This window comes from Sphaeramia orbicularis, chromosome 19 (genome assembly GCF_902148855.1).
Source record: "Sphaeramia orbicularis chromosome 19, fSphaOr1.1, whole genome shotgun sequence".
In the NCBI taxonomy this organism is placed as follows: Eukaryota; Metazoa; Chordata; class Actinopteri; order Kurtiformes; family Apogonidae; genus Sphaeramia; species Sphaeramia orbicularis.
Window position 1 is genome coordinate 22,911,470 of NC_043975.1, and position 22,402 is coordinate 22,933,871.

General features: G+C 33.6%; 1 protein-coding gene across 4 annotated transcripts in view; it reads left to right on the top strand.

Annotated features, from left to right (window-relative positions):
* Positions 1–22,402, top strand: part of sdk2b (sidekick cell adhesion molecule 2b) — a 922,804-nt gene that overhangs the window by 748,048 nt on the left and 152,354 nt on the right. For all 4 annotated transcript variants that reach the window (XM_030121445.1, XM_030121446.1, XM_030121447.1 and 1 more), the window contains exons 9-12: positions 5,462–5,656; positions 8,520–8,636; positions 17,141–17,308; positions 17,759–17,861. In XM_030121445.1, the coding sequence (XP_029977305.1) occupies positions 5,462–5,656; positions 8,520–8,636; positions 17,141–17,308; positions 17,759–17,861 (583 nt within the window). The remainder of the gene's footprint in view (positions 1–5,461; positions 5,657–8,519; positions 8,637–17,140; positions 17,309–17,758; positions 17,862–22,402) is intronic.

Below are 22,402 nucleotides of genomic sequence, written 5' to 3' on the forward strand. Positions count from 1 at the left end.
ATTTTGCCTATTAAAAGTAAATGAGGGAAAAAAAGATGTTAAAAATTCATAAAAAATTTGAACTGTGACCTACTGTTCCCAAAATATAACCAGATCTATTCTGGGTCACTAGTAATCTATAAACCCAATTTGGTATAAATTCAACCAACAGTTTTGTTGCTACAGACATTTGAAATTTCGCCCATTGTAAGTAAATGGAAAAAAAAAAGAATTAAAAAATTCATGAAAAATTTTAACTTTAACCTACTTTTCCCAAAATGTAATCAGATCTATTCTGGGTCACTGGCAATCTATAAACCCAATTTGGTATGAATTCAACCAACAGTTTTGCTGCTACAGACATTTGAAATTTCACCCATTATAAGTAAATGGAAAAAAAAAAAAAGAATTAAAAAATTCATAATAGATTTTAACTTTAACCTACTTTTCCCAAAATATAATCAGATCTATTCCGGGTCACTGGCAATCTATAAACCCAATTTGTTATAAATTCAACCAATAGTTTTGCTGCTACAGACATTGGAAATTTTGCCTATTGCAAGTAAATGGGGATTTTTTTTTTTAATTCATAAAAAGTTCAAACTTTGACCTACTGTTCCCAAAATGTAATCAGATCTATTATGTGTTACTGCCAATCTATAAACCCAATTTGGTATGAATTTAACTAATAGTTTTGCTGCTACAGACATTGTAAGTTTTGCCCATTACAAGTAAATGGGGATTTTTTTTTTTTTTTTTTTTAATTCATAATAGTTTTAACTTTGACTTACTGTTCGCAAAATGTACTCAGATCTATTATGTGTCACTGGCAATATATAAATCAAATTTGGTATGAATTCAACCAATGGTTTTGCTGCTTCTGACATTTGAAATTTCACCCATTATAAGTAAATGGAAAAAAGAAAAGATTTTTAAAAATTCATAAAAAATTTGAACTTTGACCTACTTTTCCCAAAATATAATCAGATCTATTCCGGGTCACTGGCAATCTATAAACCCAATTTGTTATAAATTCAACCAATAGTTTTGCTGCTACAGACATTGGAAATTTTGCCTATTGCAAGTAAATGGGGATTTTTTTTTTTTAATTCATAAAAAGTTCAAACTTTGACCTACTGTTCCCAAAATGTAATCAGATCTATTATGTGTTACTGCCAATCTATAAACCCAATTTGGTATGAATTTAACTAATAGTTTTGCTGCTACAGACATTGTAAGTTTTGCCCATTACAAGTAAATGGGGATTTTTTTTTTTTTTTTTTTTTTAATTCATAATAGTTTTAACTTTGACTTACTGTTCGCAAAATGTACTCAGATCTATTATGTGTCACTGGCAATATATAAATCAAATTTGGTATGAATTCAACCAATGGTTTTGCTGCTTCTGACATTTGAAATTTCACCCATTATAAGTAAATGGAAAAAAGAAAAGATTTTTAAAAATTCATAAAAAATTTGAACTTTGACCTACTTTTCCCAAAATATAATCAGATCTATTCTGGGTCACTAGCAATCTATAAACCAAATTTGGTATGAATTCAACCAATAATTTTGCTGCTACAGACATTGGAAGTTTTCTTCCATTATAAGTAATTGGGGATTTTTTTTATTTTTATTTTTTTTTTTTTTTTTTCAAATTCATAAAAAGTTTTAACTTTGACTTACTGTTCCCAAAATGTACTCCAATCTATTATGTGTCACTGGCAATGTATAAACTAAAATTGGTATGAATTCAACCAACGGTTTTGCTGCTACAGACATTTGAAATTTCGCCCATTATAAATAAATGGGGAAAAAAAAGGATTTAAGGTTCAAGGTTACTTTATTTGTACCTGTGGGTAGATTTGTTTTGCAGATGAGGTGATTGTTTTTGGCATCACAGCAAAACATACATTAAACCTGTTACACAGGTACTTGATCGAGCTTCCAGACAGGACAAAAAGTGTTCAGTGTTCCATCATTCATCAGTATAGCAGCGTGGATAGGTAAAAGAATAAAAGAAATAAATCAGATCAAATAAATAAAAACAAGATACAATAAAAACCCAGAGAAGATAAAAAAAAAAAAAAAACAGGATAAAAACATAAAATTTAAAAATGTAAAAAAAAATTTATTAAAAATGTGAACTTTGACCTACTGTTCCCAAAATATAATCAGATCTATTCTGGGTCACTGGTAATCTATAAACCCAATTTGGTGTGAATTCAACCAATAGTTTTGCTGCTAGAGTGTTAAACAAAGAAATAAACAAACCGATGCTTGTAATGTTTCAGCTGTAACAGGTTCTTTAACTCTAACTGATGCAGTACGTTACCTCTCATGTCTGTTATGTCAAATATATTGGACAATGTCAGGATTCATCAGGGTCATCAGGCTTGTGTCAGAATGGTCACCATCATCGATAATCAAAATTTGATGCAAAAAAATATTATAATGTACCTTATTGTGACACTACGTAAGCATTATGTGGCAAAAAAAAAAGATGTGACATGTGACAGTGAATGTCTCCTGTCATGAAAACCAAAGGTGGTACAGTTAAATATTGCATATGCGACTTTTTTTTTTTTTTTTTTTTTTTTTTTTTTGGCAGTGCATATATGTGTATACGTACTGTACTTCTGCTTCATTTTTTGAGTTGTTGTCCGTCCATCCTTGTATCTATAAATGCAATATCTCAGGGAATTTTGTTCAGATTTGGCTCTGATATTCAGGTGTGTATGTGCAGTAGATGAAGTGATAAGATTTCGGTGCACAAATGTCAAGGTGACTCCGACCTGACGAAAAACACATATTTGGCCATAAAGTCAAGAATTCATCTGCTGGTTATTAAAAAAAAAAAAAAAAAAAAAAAAGGATTAAATGTTTTCATGGTTTTATATCCAACGGTCAATTTCATTCTTGCGAACATGCAATCTCAGGAAAACCTTCTGGGATTATGTTTCGTAGACTGAAGGTCAATGTCAACTTCACTGTGAAATAATATTGTTGTATGAAAACACCTTTTTCCCATTTTTGACGCCATAGTCTTCTGGGAGAATACACGGAAAAGACAAGATATTCCACATGTTTATTCGAGGTTTCGTTACAGTAGCACACAGTTACATACTCTAATATTTCAAATTTTCCTTATTTTGACTTTAGCTTCAATTAAACCAAATGTATGCAATGTCACAAAGTTTATTTTTATATTTTTTTGGACAAAATGTTCCAGAACCTAGACCTGACCGACTGAAGCAACCCCAGATTATAACACTGCCCCCACAGGCTTGTACTGTAGATGCAATGCATGATGGGTAATCACTTCAACCACCTCTCTTCTCACCTTCATACACACTTTACTCTGGACTCATCGGACCACATGACCCCTTTAACATTGAAACACAGTCCAGTCTTTACGCTCTTTAGCAAAAATGATGGTTGTTATAGGTATAAATATTAATGTGGATTGTACAACTGTAGCTACTGATGATTTTTGTAAGCGATTAATGTGTCGATTATTTTCTTCCATTTGATAACATAATTATTTGAACAGGTGAAAAAGACATGTTGTTTATTCCAGAACCAGCTGAATCAATAACCATAGTATAGTAGGTAAACAGTATAAAAGGATATAGGTGCTTCTATGAAACTGGGTTCATTTTGGGACCTTTTTAGGCCCAATAATAACTGAGAAATTGAGACATATTTCCCCCCAGGATGTACCTAATGATGACCTCAGATAAATGCAAAAAATATTACACTCTTGCTCTGAGCCATCCCAAAATTAATGAGTTTTGTTTGTTTTTTTTTATAAAATACTGGGGCCAAAAATAGGACCAAAATTGGGACATGAAAAGCTACCGAGGTGTCAGTGCATTTAATCTGGAAAACATGGCTGTAAATGGTCTTATATACTGCTATAAATAAAGACACTATGTTAAATTAGTTGATCCTAGTGGTTTTTCTAATCCAGACATGAGGATTTTTCATGAATCTCAGTCTCATTCCAGGTTTCATGTGTAACCCATGGTGTCCGCTAGCGTTACATACAGAACCTGCCCAGTTAAACACATATAAATCACGAGTAATTTTGCAACAGTGGTCATTTTTGTTAAACACTCTCCCTTGTATAATTAATTCCCAAAATGTACCTGTGAGAAAATGAAAAGATATCCGAAAAAAATAGTAGCAAGTAATTTTTGTGTCCTTTTTATCGTGTTACACGCTGATTTTTATAAAAATAAGATAAAAATGGGTTTTATCTGAAAAATTGTTTTTTATCTCAGTAAATATTTATTTTTAAAATAGACCCAAAGTGCTTCCAAACTTGCTTCATAACATTTGTCTGAATCTGGTTTGAATTTTTAGCCCCATGTTCTGTTTTTAGGGACCAGTTTCACAGAAGCACCCAAAGATAAAAAAATAAATAAAAATCTATATTGAAATAACAACAATAACAAAATAAAAGTGTGTGTATATATATATATATATATATATATATATATATATATATATATATATGGATATAACGATATGAAAATTTCATATCACAGTTATTGTGACCAAAATTATCACGGTTATCATTATTATCACGGTATTGTTGAAATTGTGCTCAAAATGTTCAAAAAGTACATATACACACATTGAAATAATTTAACCAAGTTGTATTTTAAATAAATAAATAAATAAAATAATTGGCACAATGTACCTTCTGTTGCAGAAGCATTCAAATATTAACCCTTAGTGGTCTGAGCCTATTTTGTCCGTTTTTCAATCATTTTGATTTTGCCTTTATATACTATATAAACAAATGTTTACTATACCCATGTTTGGGATCTGTTTTTTCAGCACTACTTCATTTATATCATCTGCCTATTATGTTTTTCACTTTAACCTACTATAAAAACATAAAAGGACAGAAAACACACAAAAAAAAATATAAAATCGGATTTGAAAAATTGATATAATTTATTGCATAAATAACCCAAAGATGCTTAACAAACCTTTTCAAAGACTTTAAAAGTGAATATTGGTTCCAAATATTCGGTATATGCAATTAAAATTGTAATAAATTAAAACTATACTCAAATATTTGACATAAAAGCAGATCTTGACATAGGCGTTTTTTCCCCTAAAAGTGTGGTAATCAAACACAGTTATCATGATAATTAGAATTTAAACAGTAATGCTAACCGTCTGCTATTTTACCGCAGTTTATCATTATACCGGTAATCGTCACATCCCTATATATAAACAATAAACAAGTCAAATGACATCTACAAACAACATGTGCACTGAAGTCTTTGACAAATTTGTATATAACTTAATGTAATATGCAACTAATCGACAACTTAAAAAAAATAAAGGAAATATTTTTAATGTTTGTGTGAAAGCTTCAAAGTTTAAAGGAGTAAATGATGTCACTCCCTAAAATACACTGTCACATGATCCAACCTCTGTCTCTTCATTTCCACCTCTGTAGGCGTTCCTCAGCCGGACATCGTGTGGTACAAGGACGCGTTACCCATCGACCCCGTGAAGACGCCCAGGTACAGGGTGTTGGTGGGCGGCAGCCTGCAGGTCAACGGCCTCCTGCCCGACGACACCGGAATGTTCCAGTGCTTCGCCAGGAATCTCGCCGGCGAAGTCCAGACCAACACGTATCTGGCAGTTACCAGTGAGTTCTCCAGAAGCCCCTCAGCTCCCCTCCCCCACATCCTATAATTATTGTTATTCAGCCACAATAGTGGAGTGTGCTCTAATAAAAGTGCGTATTGGACATTTTAACACAAGAGTGCTGAACCCTAATAAAGCTCTGTCTACAAGAAGACGTAATTACCCCGCAGAAATAATTTCAACTTGTAAATGGGAAAGAGAAGGGCCATTTATGTCAGGGTCTATTCTGGTGGGTTTCGCCGGATAGAATATTGACATAGGAGGAAGTCACATAGTATCATAAGTGTTTTTAGAATTTTAGTTGTAAAAATATGGGAAAAACTTTCAAATATAGTAGATGTTAGTGTTAATATTTTAACATGTGATTTAAATTTTGTGTCACTGACATAGTAGTGTTATTGGAACTGAAATAGGAACTATGCACATTCATATAATGTGTTTCCAGTGTTTCAATATGTTAGAAAGATAAAATATACACTATACTGAATGAACAATGAAAAACAAATAGTTATACAGCCTGTCACTAGTCGCTTTTCCATTAAACATCTGCACAAAACTTTACCGATATTTACTAAATGTCGAAAAAACAGAAATGTGTAATGTTGGTTTTTCCATTAAATCACAAATGCGATGATTTGTTTATTTAGTATCGTGAGATGACATAAGAAGTCATTCCAGAATTCCATTCCAAGATTTGCCCCTGCTCACTCATGCATGAAAACCTGGGTCTGTAAATTTGGACAACCTACCGACGTCCATAAAAGAAAATTCCAAAAATTATAAAATGCGGAACTGGGGGTAATTTTTCAAAATGTATAGTTTTTTTATACACCCTGTATAGTGTCATATGACCTGTTGTTGGATGTGTGACAGTAGGAAAACCCCATATTTAACCCATAAAGACCTAAACAGCTACGGTTGACAAAAAACATCTACTGATCTAAACTGTTTAATACCTGTTGATCCATTAATCCTATCAATACATGTAAATAATTGGTGTAAAATACAGTTATTCATCTTTTCGTGGTCATCAGATATGACCTATTTACTGTAAATTTGCTTTTCTAGATAAACTTGATCTGCGGTAACATGTTTGAGTGTAAATTAATTGCTTGTTATTGTTATTAAACTGCAATTAATTTTTTTTTTATTATTATTTTGCATAATATCTCCATGAAGTGAGTAATGACTAGTATTAGAGTATGTTAAAATGTGAGAAAACAACAGATTAGCAGCATTAAAAATGTTTTTATTTCATAGTTTTCACACAATATATCAGTAAATACATGTTTCTGTGCTTCCATAATTAAACGTGTGGTGTCCAGCTGAGTGGATATTTTTGGAACTGCATAAAAAATAGGTTCATTAAAAAAAAAAAATTCAATTGCATTCTATTTTTCATGTATAAAGAAGAATAAAAACACTCAGGAAAAAAATCTTGATTATGGTTCTCATAATTAATGCATGAAAGGGTTAAAACATAGCTGTCATTATTTATAGGTTAATATGTTATTATTTTACCGGTTCAGCTCATATTGGTCTGTTTTCGACATCCCTGCTTTAAGCCATATCAGCCATAATTTAATACATTTCTTAAAAAAACAGTAAAAGGTGCATTCATTGTGGTATTTTTTGTAAAAATCAGCTGCATATGGGGTCTGTTAGAAGTCAAATTCCCACATATTCACTTCTAAACATCCATATTCTTGTTTATATCCACTCCATTTTTTTTCCTTCCTACAAATAATGGCTGAATATAAAAGTTTTAATATAATACTGGCAGATCTGTTGATGTTATTTCCGAGTTTTTATAATACTCGTCTTGTTCGTGATGCGGTAATAATGTTGTTGCCGTGGCGCAGCTGTTCGACAAGTTGCATTTGATCAAAACATGGTCATTAAAACTTTTCACTAATTGGCTAAATATACCGAATCCAGAAGAAAAAGTATATATATATATATATATTTATTATTATTATAATTTATTATATAGCCATGATATCTGATCACATCTTTAGAGTTTCAGAAATGAGACTTTTTCAAAATCCTGCTGTGTAAACTCGCAATTTTGTCATTTAGTAAAAAAAAAACAAAAAAAAACATAACTTTAACAACACTTTTTTCTTACTTTCACTGTTTCCTTGTTTTTTTTCTGTCTTTTATAAGCATCTGTAATTTCACTTTCACTAAGCATGTGTTTTTCCAAGTTTCTGACATCTAATTGTCTTCACTTTGTCTCCGTTTTCTTCACTTTCCGCCACCGTGTTATCAGAATTCATGATATTCCATCTGGCAAACTCACTTTTTTTGTGTCCCTATCTTTCCCTGACAGTCTTCACTTCTTCTCCTTCTTCTAGATCTCATCTCATCTACCTATTCTCTGTCTTTTTCTCCTCCCCTGCATCCCGAGATCAATGCTGATCCGCCGCCAAATTCCCTATTCCTCCTTTTTCCCCCGGGGAGTGATACAGTTTCCTGTCATCCTATAAAGCCTTTGATTTATTGCATATCACAAATAGGAATTTTAGTTATGTACATATCACCTTTTTTTTTTTTCTTCTTACCTTTCTCTCTTTCTTTCTGCATCTTGTATCTTTGGGTGCAGAAAATAGAACGGATATAGACAGTTACTGTGGCGAGGTGAAGGCCGTGTCAATCTGTAAAGAATTAATGGGACAAAGCGTCGACTAAACATTGAGATGCAGTGGGTTGGTGTTTACAAAAAAGTTAAAAAAAAAAAAAAAAAAAAAAGTAAAAAAAAAAACAGCTGAAGTTGGACTTTTTGCTGCAGACTGCTTTTCGTTCACCTCTTATATTCTCTGAGCTTCTTTTTTATTCTATGTGTATGTTTTGCGTCCCCTCAGGCATTGCCCCAAATATCACGGCCGGACCCTCCGACAGCACCGTGATCGACGGCATGTCAGTCATCCTGCACTGCGAGACCTCTGGCGCTCCAAGACCGGCGATCACCTGGCAGAAAGGTCTCCTGTTAACACATAAACACACACACCGAGGGATTAGAATGTCTGTTATCTATTACACATGGGGCCATTCCCGTGGCTTATACAAATAAAGCCTGATTAGATTCCTTTACCAGGATTTAGTCTGCACCGGGCTTTTCCTGTTTGCATCCAAATGGCAGATCGGGACTTAACTGGTCTTGTTTTCGTCTTTACTAATACAGGGGTGTCAAACATGAGGTCCGCGGGCCAAAACCGGACTTCCAAAAAGTCCAGTCTGGCCCATGAGATGAATTTGTAGAAGATATTAACAATCAAGGATAGCAAAATTATTTTAATCGCTGGAAAAAATCCAAATCTTACCAAGTGTATTTTTCACCTTTCTAGTCAAAATATCTCATCACACTTAAAATAAGACAGAATCACCTAAAGAGTAACTTCACAGTGAGATATAAGAACTTATTTTTAGACAATAGATCTTGAAAGTCTTATTTCAAGAAATATTACCAAGATAATTTTCACTTGTTCCATTGGCAGATTTTTTTTGCTTGAGTTAAGCAAAAAAAATCTTGAATTAAGCAATAAAGATTTTTTTTTTTTGTCTAAATTCAAGATTTTTTGCGTCATTCAAGATTTTTTTTTCTTTTTTTTTTGGCTTAATTCAAGATTTTTTGCTTCATTCAAGATTTTTTTTTTTTTTTGCTTAATTCAAGATTTTTTGCTTCATTCAAGATTTTTTGTTGAATTCAAGATTTTTTGCTTCATTCAAGATTTTTTTTTTTTGCTTAATTCAAACAAACAAGTCTTGAATTAAACTTCATTTGAAGTTTAATTTGCTTCATTCGAGATCATTATTATTATTATTATTTTTTGGCGTAATTCAAGATTTTTTGCTTCATTCACAATTTTTTGTTTAATTCAAGATTTTTTGCTTAATTCAAGATTTTTTTTTTGCTTAATTCAAACAAAAAAAGCTTGAATTAAGCAAAAAAAAAAAAAAAACATCTTGAATTAAGAAAAAACAATTTGTTTTTGGCTTAATTCAAGATTTTTTTGCTTGTTTCGAGATTTTTTTTTTTTTTTTTTGCTTAATTCAAGATTTTTTGCTTAATTCAAGATTTTTTGCTTCAGTCAAGATTTTTTTTTTTTTTTTTGCTTAATTCAAGATTTTTGGTTTATTCAAGATTTTTTGTTTAATTCAAGATTTTTTTGGGCTTAATTCAAGATTTTTTGCTACATTCAAGATTTTTTTTTTTTTGCTTCATTCAAGATATTTTTTGCTTCATTCAGACAAACAAATCTTGAATTAAGCAAAAAAAAAAAAAAATCTGCAGATGGAACAAGTGAAAATTATCTCGGTAAGATTTCTTGAAATAAGATTTTCCAGATCTATTGTCTCAACATAAATTCTTATATCTCACTGAAAAGTTACTCTTTAGGTGATTATGTCCTATTTTGAGTGTGATGAGAAAAATACACTTGGTAAGGGTTAGATTTTTGCAGTGATTCAGGGGCCACATTCAGAATAATATGATCTCAAGAGGGTCAGACCAGGATCAATGTGTCTTTTGGTAATTGGATTTTCTTTTTGGAAACAAAAGAAAAACTAGTGGTAATTGATTTTCGTTTTAAAATAGACAAATTAAAATTGAATTTCAAGGCGTTTTTCTCTTTCATTGTCAAAACAGATACATCAAATTTAAAAACCGGATTGATTTTTGTTTTCTCTTTCAAATAACAAATAAGAAAGTTATATGACAGAAATGGAAAAATGGACCAAAAAGAGCTGTTTCTTTTTTTTTTTTTTTTTAATTTTCTGAGACTGGATGTTGTCATTTTCAAGGAAAGAATGCTAATGCCTAGGTTACAAAGATTCTAATAAACGATTGGTTTGTACAAATCTTCCAGTTTGTACAAAATCAGGAGTTCGTAGACATTTGTGGAGGGAGCATGTCTATGAAAGTCCATGCAGCAGCAATTTTGCTATGTCTTGGTGAATGTTGAACCCAAATGTCACCTTTAATTTCATCCACCAACTTTACTCATTCTTTAAAACAACCCTGGTGGACTGTAGAATTTTACGTCGTAGCAATCCAAATCTGTGAGAAACCGCTTTCATTTGGTCTTTGTTCATCTTTGTTCCTGGTGCAACTGCGTGAATCAGGTGCGTAAGATTGTAAAGACTAATGGATTACTGATAATTAAGCTATCACTCAGGTTTTACAAATTTAACCCTTTCATGCACAAATTATGAGAACCTTAATCAAAATTTTTTCCTGAGTGTTTTTATTCCTCTTTAGGAATGAAAAAAACAATGCGATTGAAAATTTCTTCTGAAAAATAAATCAAAATAAATAAATAAAAGAAAAATAATTGGGAAAATAAAAAAAAAATTAAAAAACATAATAGTGAAAAAAAAATCTTATTAACTTATTTTTCATGAAGTTGCAAAAATGTCCACTCAGCTGGACACCACACGTTTAATTTTTGACGCACAGAAACATGTATTTACTGATAAATTGTGTGAAAACTCTGGGGAGGGCTTGTGATTCTGGGGGTTTATGATCAGGAGAGATCTACATAATGTTAACAATTCATGTCAGAAAAGATATGTAGTGTCTTCAAACTTTAATAAAGATATTTGAAAAAAACAAAAAAAAACAACGAAAAGAACAACAAAATCCATGAATATACAAGAGAACAGCTGTAGAATAGCTGTCCACTGTAGTGACCACTATGCATGAAAGGGTTAAAAAAAAAAATTGGTGATGAAAGTCATACACTGCTTTAAAGGTTAACGTCCAATAACAAAAGCACAAATGTTTCCCCAATAAATTAAATGAAAAAATAATGATGGCAGGTCAAGGTCGAGTTTATTTATGTAGCACATTTACAACAATGCAAAGCATTGTACAAGGATATATGTAAAAATACAAGACATAATAAAACTAGTATACTGATGAAACAGATACATAATAGTAGAATATGTAGGATCTAAAAATGCAACCAGAAGATAAAACAAATAAAAGTCAGCCAAAACAAATGTAAAAGGGGAAACTATCCAAGCTCAACAATGGACCATGGGACCTTTTTGCTTTCCCCTACCCACTGAAAGGACCAAACTAAACCCTAACGAAACAAAGCTCAAGAAAACAGAGCTTTTGGTCCTGTAATCCAAACAACACTAAAACACTGGAGTGGAGAACTAGCTGCTTCTGGAGCACAGGTTGGAAGAAGAAAGAAAATAAACCTCTGGTCTCCTTTAAGTAGTCGCAACCCACAATGAACATGACCAGGAAAATGTGTAGGAGCTACATAAACACACACAGATATGGGAGACAGATAAACACAACAGTTCCAGCAATTACTGGATTAGATGTGGTTTTTCAGATATACAGGGTGTCCCTAAGACCTGGACTCATAGTATATTGGTGTGGTTTGTGGGGCCCTTGATGACCTGGTGAGATTTACCTCGCCATGTTGAGGGACCATTTAACCCTTTATCACTAAAGTGACTAGTTTCGGTAATTTCCACATACATATACAGGGGTGGGGAAGCAAAATTTACAATGAACATTTAGTTGTTTTTTCTCAGCAGGCACTACATCAATTGTTTTGAAACCAAACATATATTGATGTCATAATCATACCTAACACTATTATCCATACCTTTTCAGAAACTTTTGTCCATATCTCGATCTAAGCAAAGCATTTGATACAGTCAACCATAGTATATTATTTCAAAGCTCAACAGATATGGAATCCAGAATGTTGCCCTCAAATGGCTGATACATTACCTGAATAATAGAGAACAGTTTGTTGTCTTTAATCATGTATCATCTACCAAATCAAGAATCCCTTTTGGGGTCCCACAAGGATCAATTTTGGGACCTTTATTATTCTTAATTTATATTAATGACTTGCCTATGTCTTGCAATAATCTTTTTCCCTTATTGTTTGCTGATGACACTTGTCTTACAGCCGCTCATGATGACTTTAAGCCTCTTATTGCATCGGTAAATAATGAATTACAAACTGTTTCTAATTGGTTCCAGATTAATAAATTAACACTCAATGTAAAAAAATGTAACTTCATGATCTTCTGCAACAAAAAAAAAAAATCCTACACAAAAGAAGAAGCTAAAATATTAAATAACAGAACTGAAATAAGTTAAATAAGTCAAGTACCTCACACCACATTTTTGGGTGTTGTTCTGGATGAAGGTCTTAATTGGAATAGCCATATCAATTATGTATGCAAAAGATCAATGAAGATGCTTGGTATACTGAGAAAAGTCTGTCCCCTGATTCATCACTCTGCTCACTTGACTTTGTATTATAGTTTTCTGTTTCCATATATGAATTACTGCAGTATTGTCTGGTCAGGAACTTATCCAACTTATTTTAGCAAACTCTTGATAATCCAGAAGAGATTCCTGAGAACAATCTCACTGTCTAGTAGATACGAACCATCTGCACCAATTTTTAGGAAATATTCAATACTACCCGTTCATGAACTTAGTGTTTATCACTCATGTTTATTTGTGCACAAGTTTATCAATCATAAGCAAGATCTTTCGGACACTTTTCATAATTTTTTTTAGTTTTTCATCCGATTTACATTTATACTCAACTAGACATAGCGACAATCTTCATTTACCCTTCTGTCGAACATCTGGTCATCAATTTAATATTTTACTTAGAGGTCCTAAATTGTGGAACAATCTAGACATGTCTTTAAAGTTTATATTGTCATTTACATCTTTCAAAAACTCACTGAAAAAACATCTCCTGTTTCGCAAGTTTCAGGAAGCGTGTGAAGGCAGTTATTGAGAAAGAAGGAGGACACATAGAATAAAAACATTTTCTATTATGTCAATTTTCTTGTGGCAAATGAATTCTCATGACTTTCAGTAAACTAATTGGTCATACACTGTCTTTCAATCCCTGCCTCAAAATATTGCAAATTTTGCTTCCCCACCCTGTATACTGACTAAAGTTTTCGTTTGGCATCTATTCCATCAGTATGAGTCAACCATTATTACTACTGTTTGTTATTCCACTGATGTTTTAAGCTTTAGGAGTACATTGACTCTTTATTGAGCAAGTGACTATTTTTAGTAATTTCAAAACAGTGACCGCCATAGTTACGGTGAGGACAGTGAGGTAACAATCTCAGGTCTAATGTGGTCTACAGCACAGGTGTCAAACACATGGCCCGGGGGCCAGATCTGGCCCGCCAAAGGTTCCATTCTGGCCCTGCAGGATGAAAGTGCAAAAATGAACCTGAACAGTCCAGGTTGTCCAAATCCTTTTGGTTCAGGTTCCACATACAGACCAGACAGATTACAAGTAAAAATAACATCACAATAATCCATAAATAATGAAAACTACAAATTTTCTATGTGAAAAATTATGTGGAAAAAATTGAAGTGAAAAAAATAACATTACACTGAAAATATTTCTATTTACAAAACTATTCTTTCACAATAAAATGCAAATAAATACATAAATAAAAACAAAGATGAACAACCCGAAATGTGCAATTTGAACAATATTCTTCCTGTTACTAAATCTTTTGTGCATTTATGGATCCCCTATGATCTGTAGTTGTGTTAATAATAATAATAAGAGATGGAATATTGTAGTAATTGTTCAAATTTTAGTTCCAAACTCCAAAATTTTAACAATATTCTGCCTGTTACCAAATGTTTATGTAACACTGCGTGTTATGTACATGTATAAATAATAAGTCGAGGCATAATATTGTTAAAATTGCACGAATTTTTCAAATAAAATTTCTGTTTATTAACATCCTTTTTTGTAAAATGTAAATATTTTCAGAATTTAATTGGGGTTATTTGTACTAAAGCAAAAAAAAAAAAAACAACCTTGGATTTGTCATTATTTATAGGTTATTAAGTCATTATTTTACTGGTCTGGCCCGCTTGAGATCAAACTGGGCTAAATATGGCCCCTGAACCAAAATTAATCTGACACCCCTGGTCTACAGGGTCTGTATGGTCCACCTCTGCATGAACAGTGAGTGTACCTGCTTTGTTAGGTACCATGAAGTAATGGTACTAATGTAAGGAATGATGACTGTTAAAGGGGTCCTATTTTTACTAAACCCACTTTTAATAGTCTTTGGTTCATTTATTTGTGTATTTGGACCCTAATAGTTCAAAAAGTTTGAATTTGAACCCTCCAGGTGCTGCAAAGCTATTTTTATATTCACTGTGACAAAAATCGAGTGGATTTCTACAACCTGTTTTAACAACCATCTTAATTTGTTACATTTTATAACTAGTTACGTCACAACATTTGCACACATAAGGTCAAGACTTCCGACGAACATCTCTACAAGTACGCCATAATTGTTTATCAGCAGCAACGGTTGTAGTAAAAACTGAAAATACGTCCAAACTTTGAGCAGATTACATAAAATGTTCAGTTGTTGGTTGAACGGGACAGAGCAGCACAGTCAACCACCTGGAGGGGGCGGGGCCTGAAGTGGCTCATATGCATTTAAAGGGCCAGCGCTCACAACAACCTTTCTGGTGTCATTACTCAGAAATAGGGTTGAAGATGAACCTGTGGAGTTGAATTAATGAAGAATTCAGATCCAAGCAGAGCATTTACAGTTTTTGTCACAGGTGTAAAACACGCGGCCCGGGGGCCAAATCCGGCCCGCCAAAGGGTCCAGTCTGGCCCCTGGGAGGAATTTGTGAAATGCAAAAATTACATTGAATATATTAATCATTTTAGTTCAGGTTCCCAGTTTAATCTCAAGTGGGTCAGATCCGTAAAATACTATCAGAATAACCTTTAAGTACTCACAACTCCAAATTTCTCTCTTTGTAAATGTAAAAAATTTCATGTCATTTTACTGTATTTACACAAAAACTATCATTTCACAAAAACGCGAATAACCTGAACAAGTATGAACATTTTGAAATGTCTGAAGTGCAAGTTTAACAATATTCTGCCTGTTATTAAATGTTTTGTGTATTTGTGGATCCACTGTGATCTGTAAGTTGTAATTTACGCATGTATATGATAAACTGAGGCATAATACTGTTAAACTTGCACTTAATTTTCTTAAGAAATTTCAGTTTATTCATGATATTCACATTATTTTAAAGGATAGATGATAGATGTAAACATTTTGATCACATAATTGTACTTTTTTCGCTCTAAGACACAGAGGAAAGTTTGGAGTTGACATTATTTATATATTATTTTGTTATTATTATATTGGTTCGGCCCACTTCAGATCAAATTTGACTTAATGTGGCCCCTGAACTAAAAAAAGTTTGTTCCCAGTTTAATCTCAAGTGGGTCAGATCCGTAAAATACTATCAGAATAACCTTTAAGTACTCACAACTCCAAATTTTTCTTTTTGTAAATGTAAAAAATTTCATGTCATTTTACTGTATTTACACAAAAACAAACTATCATTTCACAAAAACACGAATAACCTGAACAAGTATGAACATTTTGAAATGTCTGAAGTGCAAGTTTTCCAATATTCTGCCTGTTATTAAATGTTTTGTGTATTTGTTGATCCACTATGATCTGTAAGTTGTAATTTACACATGTAAATGATAAACTGAGGCATAATATCGTTAAAATTGCACTTAATTTTCTTAAGAAATTTCAGTTTATTCATGATATTCACATTATTTTAAAGGATAGTTGATAGATGTAAACATTTTGATTACATAATTGTACTTTTTTCGCTCTAAAACATAGAGGAAAGTTTGGAGTTGACATTATTTATATATTATTTTGTTATTATTATATTGGTTCGGCCCACTTCAGATCAAATTTGACTTAATGTGGCCCCTGAGCTAAAAAAAAGTTTGTTCCCAGTTTAATCTCAAGTGGGTCAGATCCGTAAAATACTATCAGAATAACCTTTAAGTACTCACAACTCCAAATTTTTCTTTTTGTAAATGTAAAAAATTTCATGTCATTTTACTGTATTTACACTAAAACAAACTATCATTTCACAAAAACGCGAATAACCTGAACAAGTATGAACATTTTGAAATGTCTGAAGTGCAAGTTTAACAATATTCTGCCTGTTATTAAATGTTTTGTGTATTTGTGGATCCACTGTGATCTGTAAGTTGTAATTTACGCATGTATATGATAAACTGAGGCATAATACTGTTAAAATTACATTTAGTTTTCTTAAGAAATTTCAGTTTATTCATGATATTCACATTATTTTAAAGGATAGATGATAGATGCAAACATTTTGATCACATAATTGTACTTTTTTCGCTCTAAAACATAGAGGAAAGTTTGGAGTTGACATTATTTATATATTATTTTGTTATTATTATATTGGTTCGGCCCACTTCAGATCAAATTTGACTTAATGTGGCCCCTGAGCTAAAATGAGTTTGGCACCCCTGGTTTATGTAGACCACAGGGAAATGTTTTAAAATGCATAATTACATTTAAATAGCAAAATATCACTCCTTTAAGGGGTATTTGTTTCTGTCCTCTCCAGGTGAGCGGGTGTTGGCCAGTGGTTCGGTCCAGCTGCCCAGGTTCACCCTGCTGGAGTCGGGCAGCCTGCTCATCTCCCCCTCCCATATCTCAGATGCAGGAACCTACACCTGCATGGCCAGCAACTCCCGGGGCATCGACGAGGCGTCTGCTGACCTCGTGGTGTGGGGTGAGTGGATCGATGAAGACGTTCACACATCTAGGGTTTTCTTTTCCGACTGTCAAAGCAATTTTTCGCAGCTTTTTTTCGCAGCATTGATCAGAAGTCGCCCGAAATGGCTCTTCGGCGCAGACAGGAACTTAACTGTTGTTGAATTACAGTGAGAGGCATGTCTGTTAGAAGAGACTGAAAAACAAAGTCATGCCATGTAATCATAAAGCCGCACTCAATTCCTCCAGATACAAAAGCTCTCCTCGTACATCATTGAGGTGTTTTCTGCAAGAAGCCATCAAGAAAAAAAGAAGCACAAAACTGCAGCATGTCATTTCAACTGAAATGAGTTTTTCAAAATGCATTCGTCATGTTTCATTCCGGTATTGTTCTCCTCAGAGAGGACATTTTAAAAGCTGTTTTATCGTCTCTCACTTTCCGCTGCTTTTCTTTTCTCTGTCATCACAGCTCGCACTAGGATTACCACCCCACCGCAAGACCAAAGTGTCATCAAAGGAACCAAGGCCATCCTGACCTGTGGAGTCACACATGACCCCAGCGTAACAGTCAGGTAAGAGAACGCCAACCGTCACAAACACAAAAGCAGCAAGCAGGAGTTTGAGTACAAATACGGACGTTTCTATTGAAGAAGTTCCTGGTAATAAATAGATTACGTCCATCTTGTCTTCCATTCCAAATGAGTTAAAGATTTTTTTTGTGATCAGACAAGTACAATTAAGGAAAGATTTTTTTTTTTTTTTTTTTTTTACCTGCTGACGATTTCAGTCAATCAGCTGTTTTTAGACAAATCACACGTATACGGCGTAATACGGTGTATACCTACTTATTTTTCAGTCAGCATTGCGTATACCCACTTCTAATTCCATACCATTCAGTAGTATCTGAGCCAAACTGCCCATGTTTTCCCCTAGGATGGTGAAGCCATGGCCCGCCCTACTCTGCCTCTAACACTGGTCTACAATTTTTTAGAAATGATTTGCTTCAGAGATTAAATGTGCTAAATCTGGGGTCTGCAACCTTTATTATCAAAAGAGCCATTTTGCCCCCTCTTCCGCCAAAAAAAATTAGTCTGGAGCCGCCAAAAATAACAGAGCTTATAAACTTATAAAAGTTTTAATCTTTTTTACATTTTATCTGTTACAACCACTGAATACAACCAACAGAAGTGCAGTGTGGAATGGATTCTGGAGTATGATTACTCTAAAAGTACACAGTAAAAGTATTTCATAGTATTTGTGCTAATAGTATATGAAGTACTAATACCAAAAATACTAAATTCACGAGGTACTCATTGGAAAAAAAAAAATTTATTCATCATTGAATTTAGTCTTAAAGCCTATTTCAGATGAAAAAACAAACATTTTTGGAGCTTAGAAGGGATTTTTGAGTATGATTACTTCAAAAGTACACAGTAAAAGTAGTTCATAGTATTTTTGCTAATAGTATTTGAAGTACTAATACCAACTGTAAAAAATCCATGAGGTACTTATTGGAAATCATAATTTTATTCATCATTGAATTTAGTCTTAAAGCCTATTTCAGATGAAAACAAACACTTTTGTAGCTTGGAATGTAATCTGTTGTAGGATTACCCCAAAAGTACACAATACTTATACTCATTCAGTTGCTCTATGAAAAGTATCGCTATTTATGAAAATTATTCTCTTCAAAACTCAACACTGCCTCCACAGTTCCCAGTTGTACTGCTCCATATTCTCCCGGAAAATGGACAGAATTATGTGAGTAATATACAAAGGACGGATAGAACCCTCCGTCCGTATCCGTCTGCGTCTTTAACGTAGAGCATAAGTGAGCCCTTACTTTTGTTGTTGAAGGCACATTCGCTCCATGCAGCTCATCTACCATAATTGTCGAATAAGCAGCGCACAAGAAAAACGCTAGCGGCTGGACTGACCATACAGAGGAGAATCGTGGCTGGCTCGACCGTAGTAAAGGGAGGAGCCACTACAAGGGGGCTGAAGAGCCGCATGCGGCTCCGGAGCCACAGGTTGCCGACCCCTGTGCTAAATGTTACGTATTTTAATAAGATTAATTGGAAAATAAATGACGAAAGTGCCGGTTTGCTGATGTTTTCAAGGTATATTATTAAGTGTTATTACACATATATACTGGTTTATGTACATTTATATAACAGTTTTATAAATCTTCCACTAAATAGAACCTGTAAAGTGAATGTATTCTAATGTGCAGACAGTGTTTTGAAGTAGATCTTGTAGCTCTGAGACAAATATTCCTTTTGAGTCAAACCCATTCTCTTGTTAATTCTTGAATTTCACATTTTGACCCAAGGCTGTATCTTGGAAAGTTCAGCCAACCAGCATTTTTTACTTGATTTTTCTTCATCAGTGACTCTCATGTGGTAAAATTTCATGACTTTTATTCTGGAAGCATTTTCCTTGTAGACCAGTGTAATTGGCTAGTACTTGGTACCTTCACTGATTGGATTGGTTCACTTTAGGCATGAGGACTGATGAGCCAATCAGAGGCAGAGTAGGGCGGGTCATGCCGAGGAAAATATCACTAAGTTAGCACCAGAGCCAGGGCTCTGCTTAGCGCTGACCACCTCTGGAACCTGATTGGACACTTCAGGTGCCAGTGCCGTCCCAGTTGATTGACAGATCACTGCTCGTCTTGTTAAAAGATGCGCGATTATTAGAAATGTGAACAAGAAAGGCAGAATAAATGTCTTTCAAATGAATGACACATATCGAGAGAACCTACTTTCATGGAATACATAATTCTGAGGTGAGTTTGAAGGTGGTTTCAGAATGAGTCACTGTTTTAACCCTTTCATGCATTGTGGTCACTCCAGTGGACAGTTCTTCTCCAGCTGTTCTCTTGTATATTCATAGATTTCGTTGTTTTAGTTTCATATGAGCCAACACAGTGGACACTTATGCAACATCCCATAATACACTGCAATTCATACCATTACTGTAACTTTGCTGTTCTTGATAAACCTGATCTGCAGTAACATGTTTAAGTGTAAGTCAGTTGTTATTTGTTAGACAAAAAGAGTTGTTTTTTGCATATTATATAAGGTAATAACTAGCATTGGAGTATGGTAAAATGTGAGAAAACATCTAATTAGCAGCCTTAACGATGTTTTTATTTCATTGTTTTCATTTTACTTTCTGATATTGGGTTTTAAATACGTATTTCTTTACTTAAAAAATTAAAAGCAGGGACATTTTTGTAACTCCATGAAAAAAAAAAAACTCGATCGCAATTTTTTTTTTTATGCCAAAGGAGGTATAAAAACACTCCAGAAAAAAAAAATCTTGACTAAGGTTCTCATAATTCATGCATGAAAGGGTTAAACTACTGGACATACGACTGCACATTTAGAGAAGAGATTTTGTCACCAATAGTTTAACTGTGTGAGTAGGCTAACGTTATGAAAAGCTAACGTTATGAAAGGCTATATTTGCCTCATGTTGAATCCATTTTACATTCATGCAGCTGCTTGTGTGACCAGTAATACCTACAAACTCCTCCTGATCAAGTCATGATAATTTCATAATAGTGAGCAAATACTACTGATGGATTTTTGGGTAAAGTAAATAGAGTAGTCTGATGTATCACTGTTTCTAAAACGACATTTGGACTGGACTACTTCAAAAAAAATGTTTAAAAAAGGAGGAAAATTCTGAATATACCCACATCTCCAGGGACTTCTACACCACTGCACACCAGGAAGCGTTTGACAGCTCTGATGAAGGCTGAAGCTACAGCCAAAACTGTACAAAAAAACTTTACTTGTCTGATCACAAGAAAATCTTTAACTCATCTTAAATTCCTGGTAAAATAACGGAAGGGGGAACTTTATGGGAACATCCTCCCACATGGCGTGTCTCTACTGCAGAGTAGGACCGACTCAGTTTCAATCATCACATAATCATTGAGCCTGTTTATATGCACTTAAATACTCCAATTATAATCTGATTACTGGAGTTATCAGATTATCCAAGTGACCATGTAAACAGGATAATCTGATTTGCTTTATCAGATAACAGCAGTAAACTGATTATAAGAAATCGGATTAATATACCTGGAAAACTCCGATGTCTTCCCATACATATACAGGTTAATCTCAATTATTTTTAATTGATTTATTTCGTACTTTTAGGTCTGTGTATGTGTAAACGCAATTAAAATCGTAGAGAATGGAAGTTGCATAGTTAAACGTGAGCAAACGACAACAGGAAGTTTAAGTCTACCATCACAACATATGTACATAGTCGCGGGAAAAATGATTAGACCATCAAAAGTCATCAAAAACAATGGATATGCAATCAAGTACTAACTCCTGTGTGTATCATGTGACTAAAACAAACAGAAAAGAAAACATGGAATGGCTAAAAGCACTGTTTTTGTCAGTATAATACCATAGCTATTGATGTAAGAACTGAAATGATTTTGGTTATTATCAAGAAAACATGGAAAATGGCTAGATATTAGCTCTGAAATTAAACTCTAATGAGCTATTTTTGTTGTTATCATTATATTTGTCCAAACAAATGTACCTTTAGTTGTACCAGGCATTAAAACAAACAAGAAATTGAAGAAAACAAGGAGTGGTCTAATAATTTTTCTGCAACTGTATGTACTCCGAAAGAAATCCGATAATAAACTGGTGCGTCTAAACCCGAGTTTTTCACTGATCGCTTTTGTTAAGCGCATGTAAATGTGTTAGATCTGATTTTTACAATTATCCGATTACTCCCAGTCATCTGACTTTTATGGTCATGTAAATGTTCTCATTGTGTGACGCTGTGGGTTTTAATGATCCCACTTATTTTGGCACTTTCTGATGACTTCATACCCCACTTTGCTTTAAGTGTACCCAATCAAGCCCCCCTCAGTAGTTTTTCCTTGCCACTCAGAATACCTAGGGACTCATTTGGCTCCTATAAATATTCCGAGGGGGGAGGTTCCTGCTGTGGAGACACACACCAACAACCCTAGTCCTGTAAAATTACCCCGGGGTTCCGGCAGTGGCTAATGATAAGTGCAAAACACATCGAATCCAATCAAAATGTGGCTGAAAAATGTAGAAAGACTAAAAAA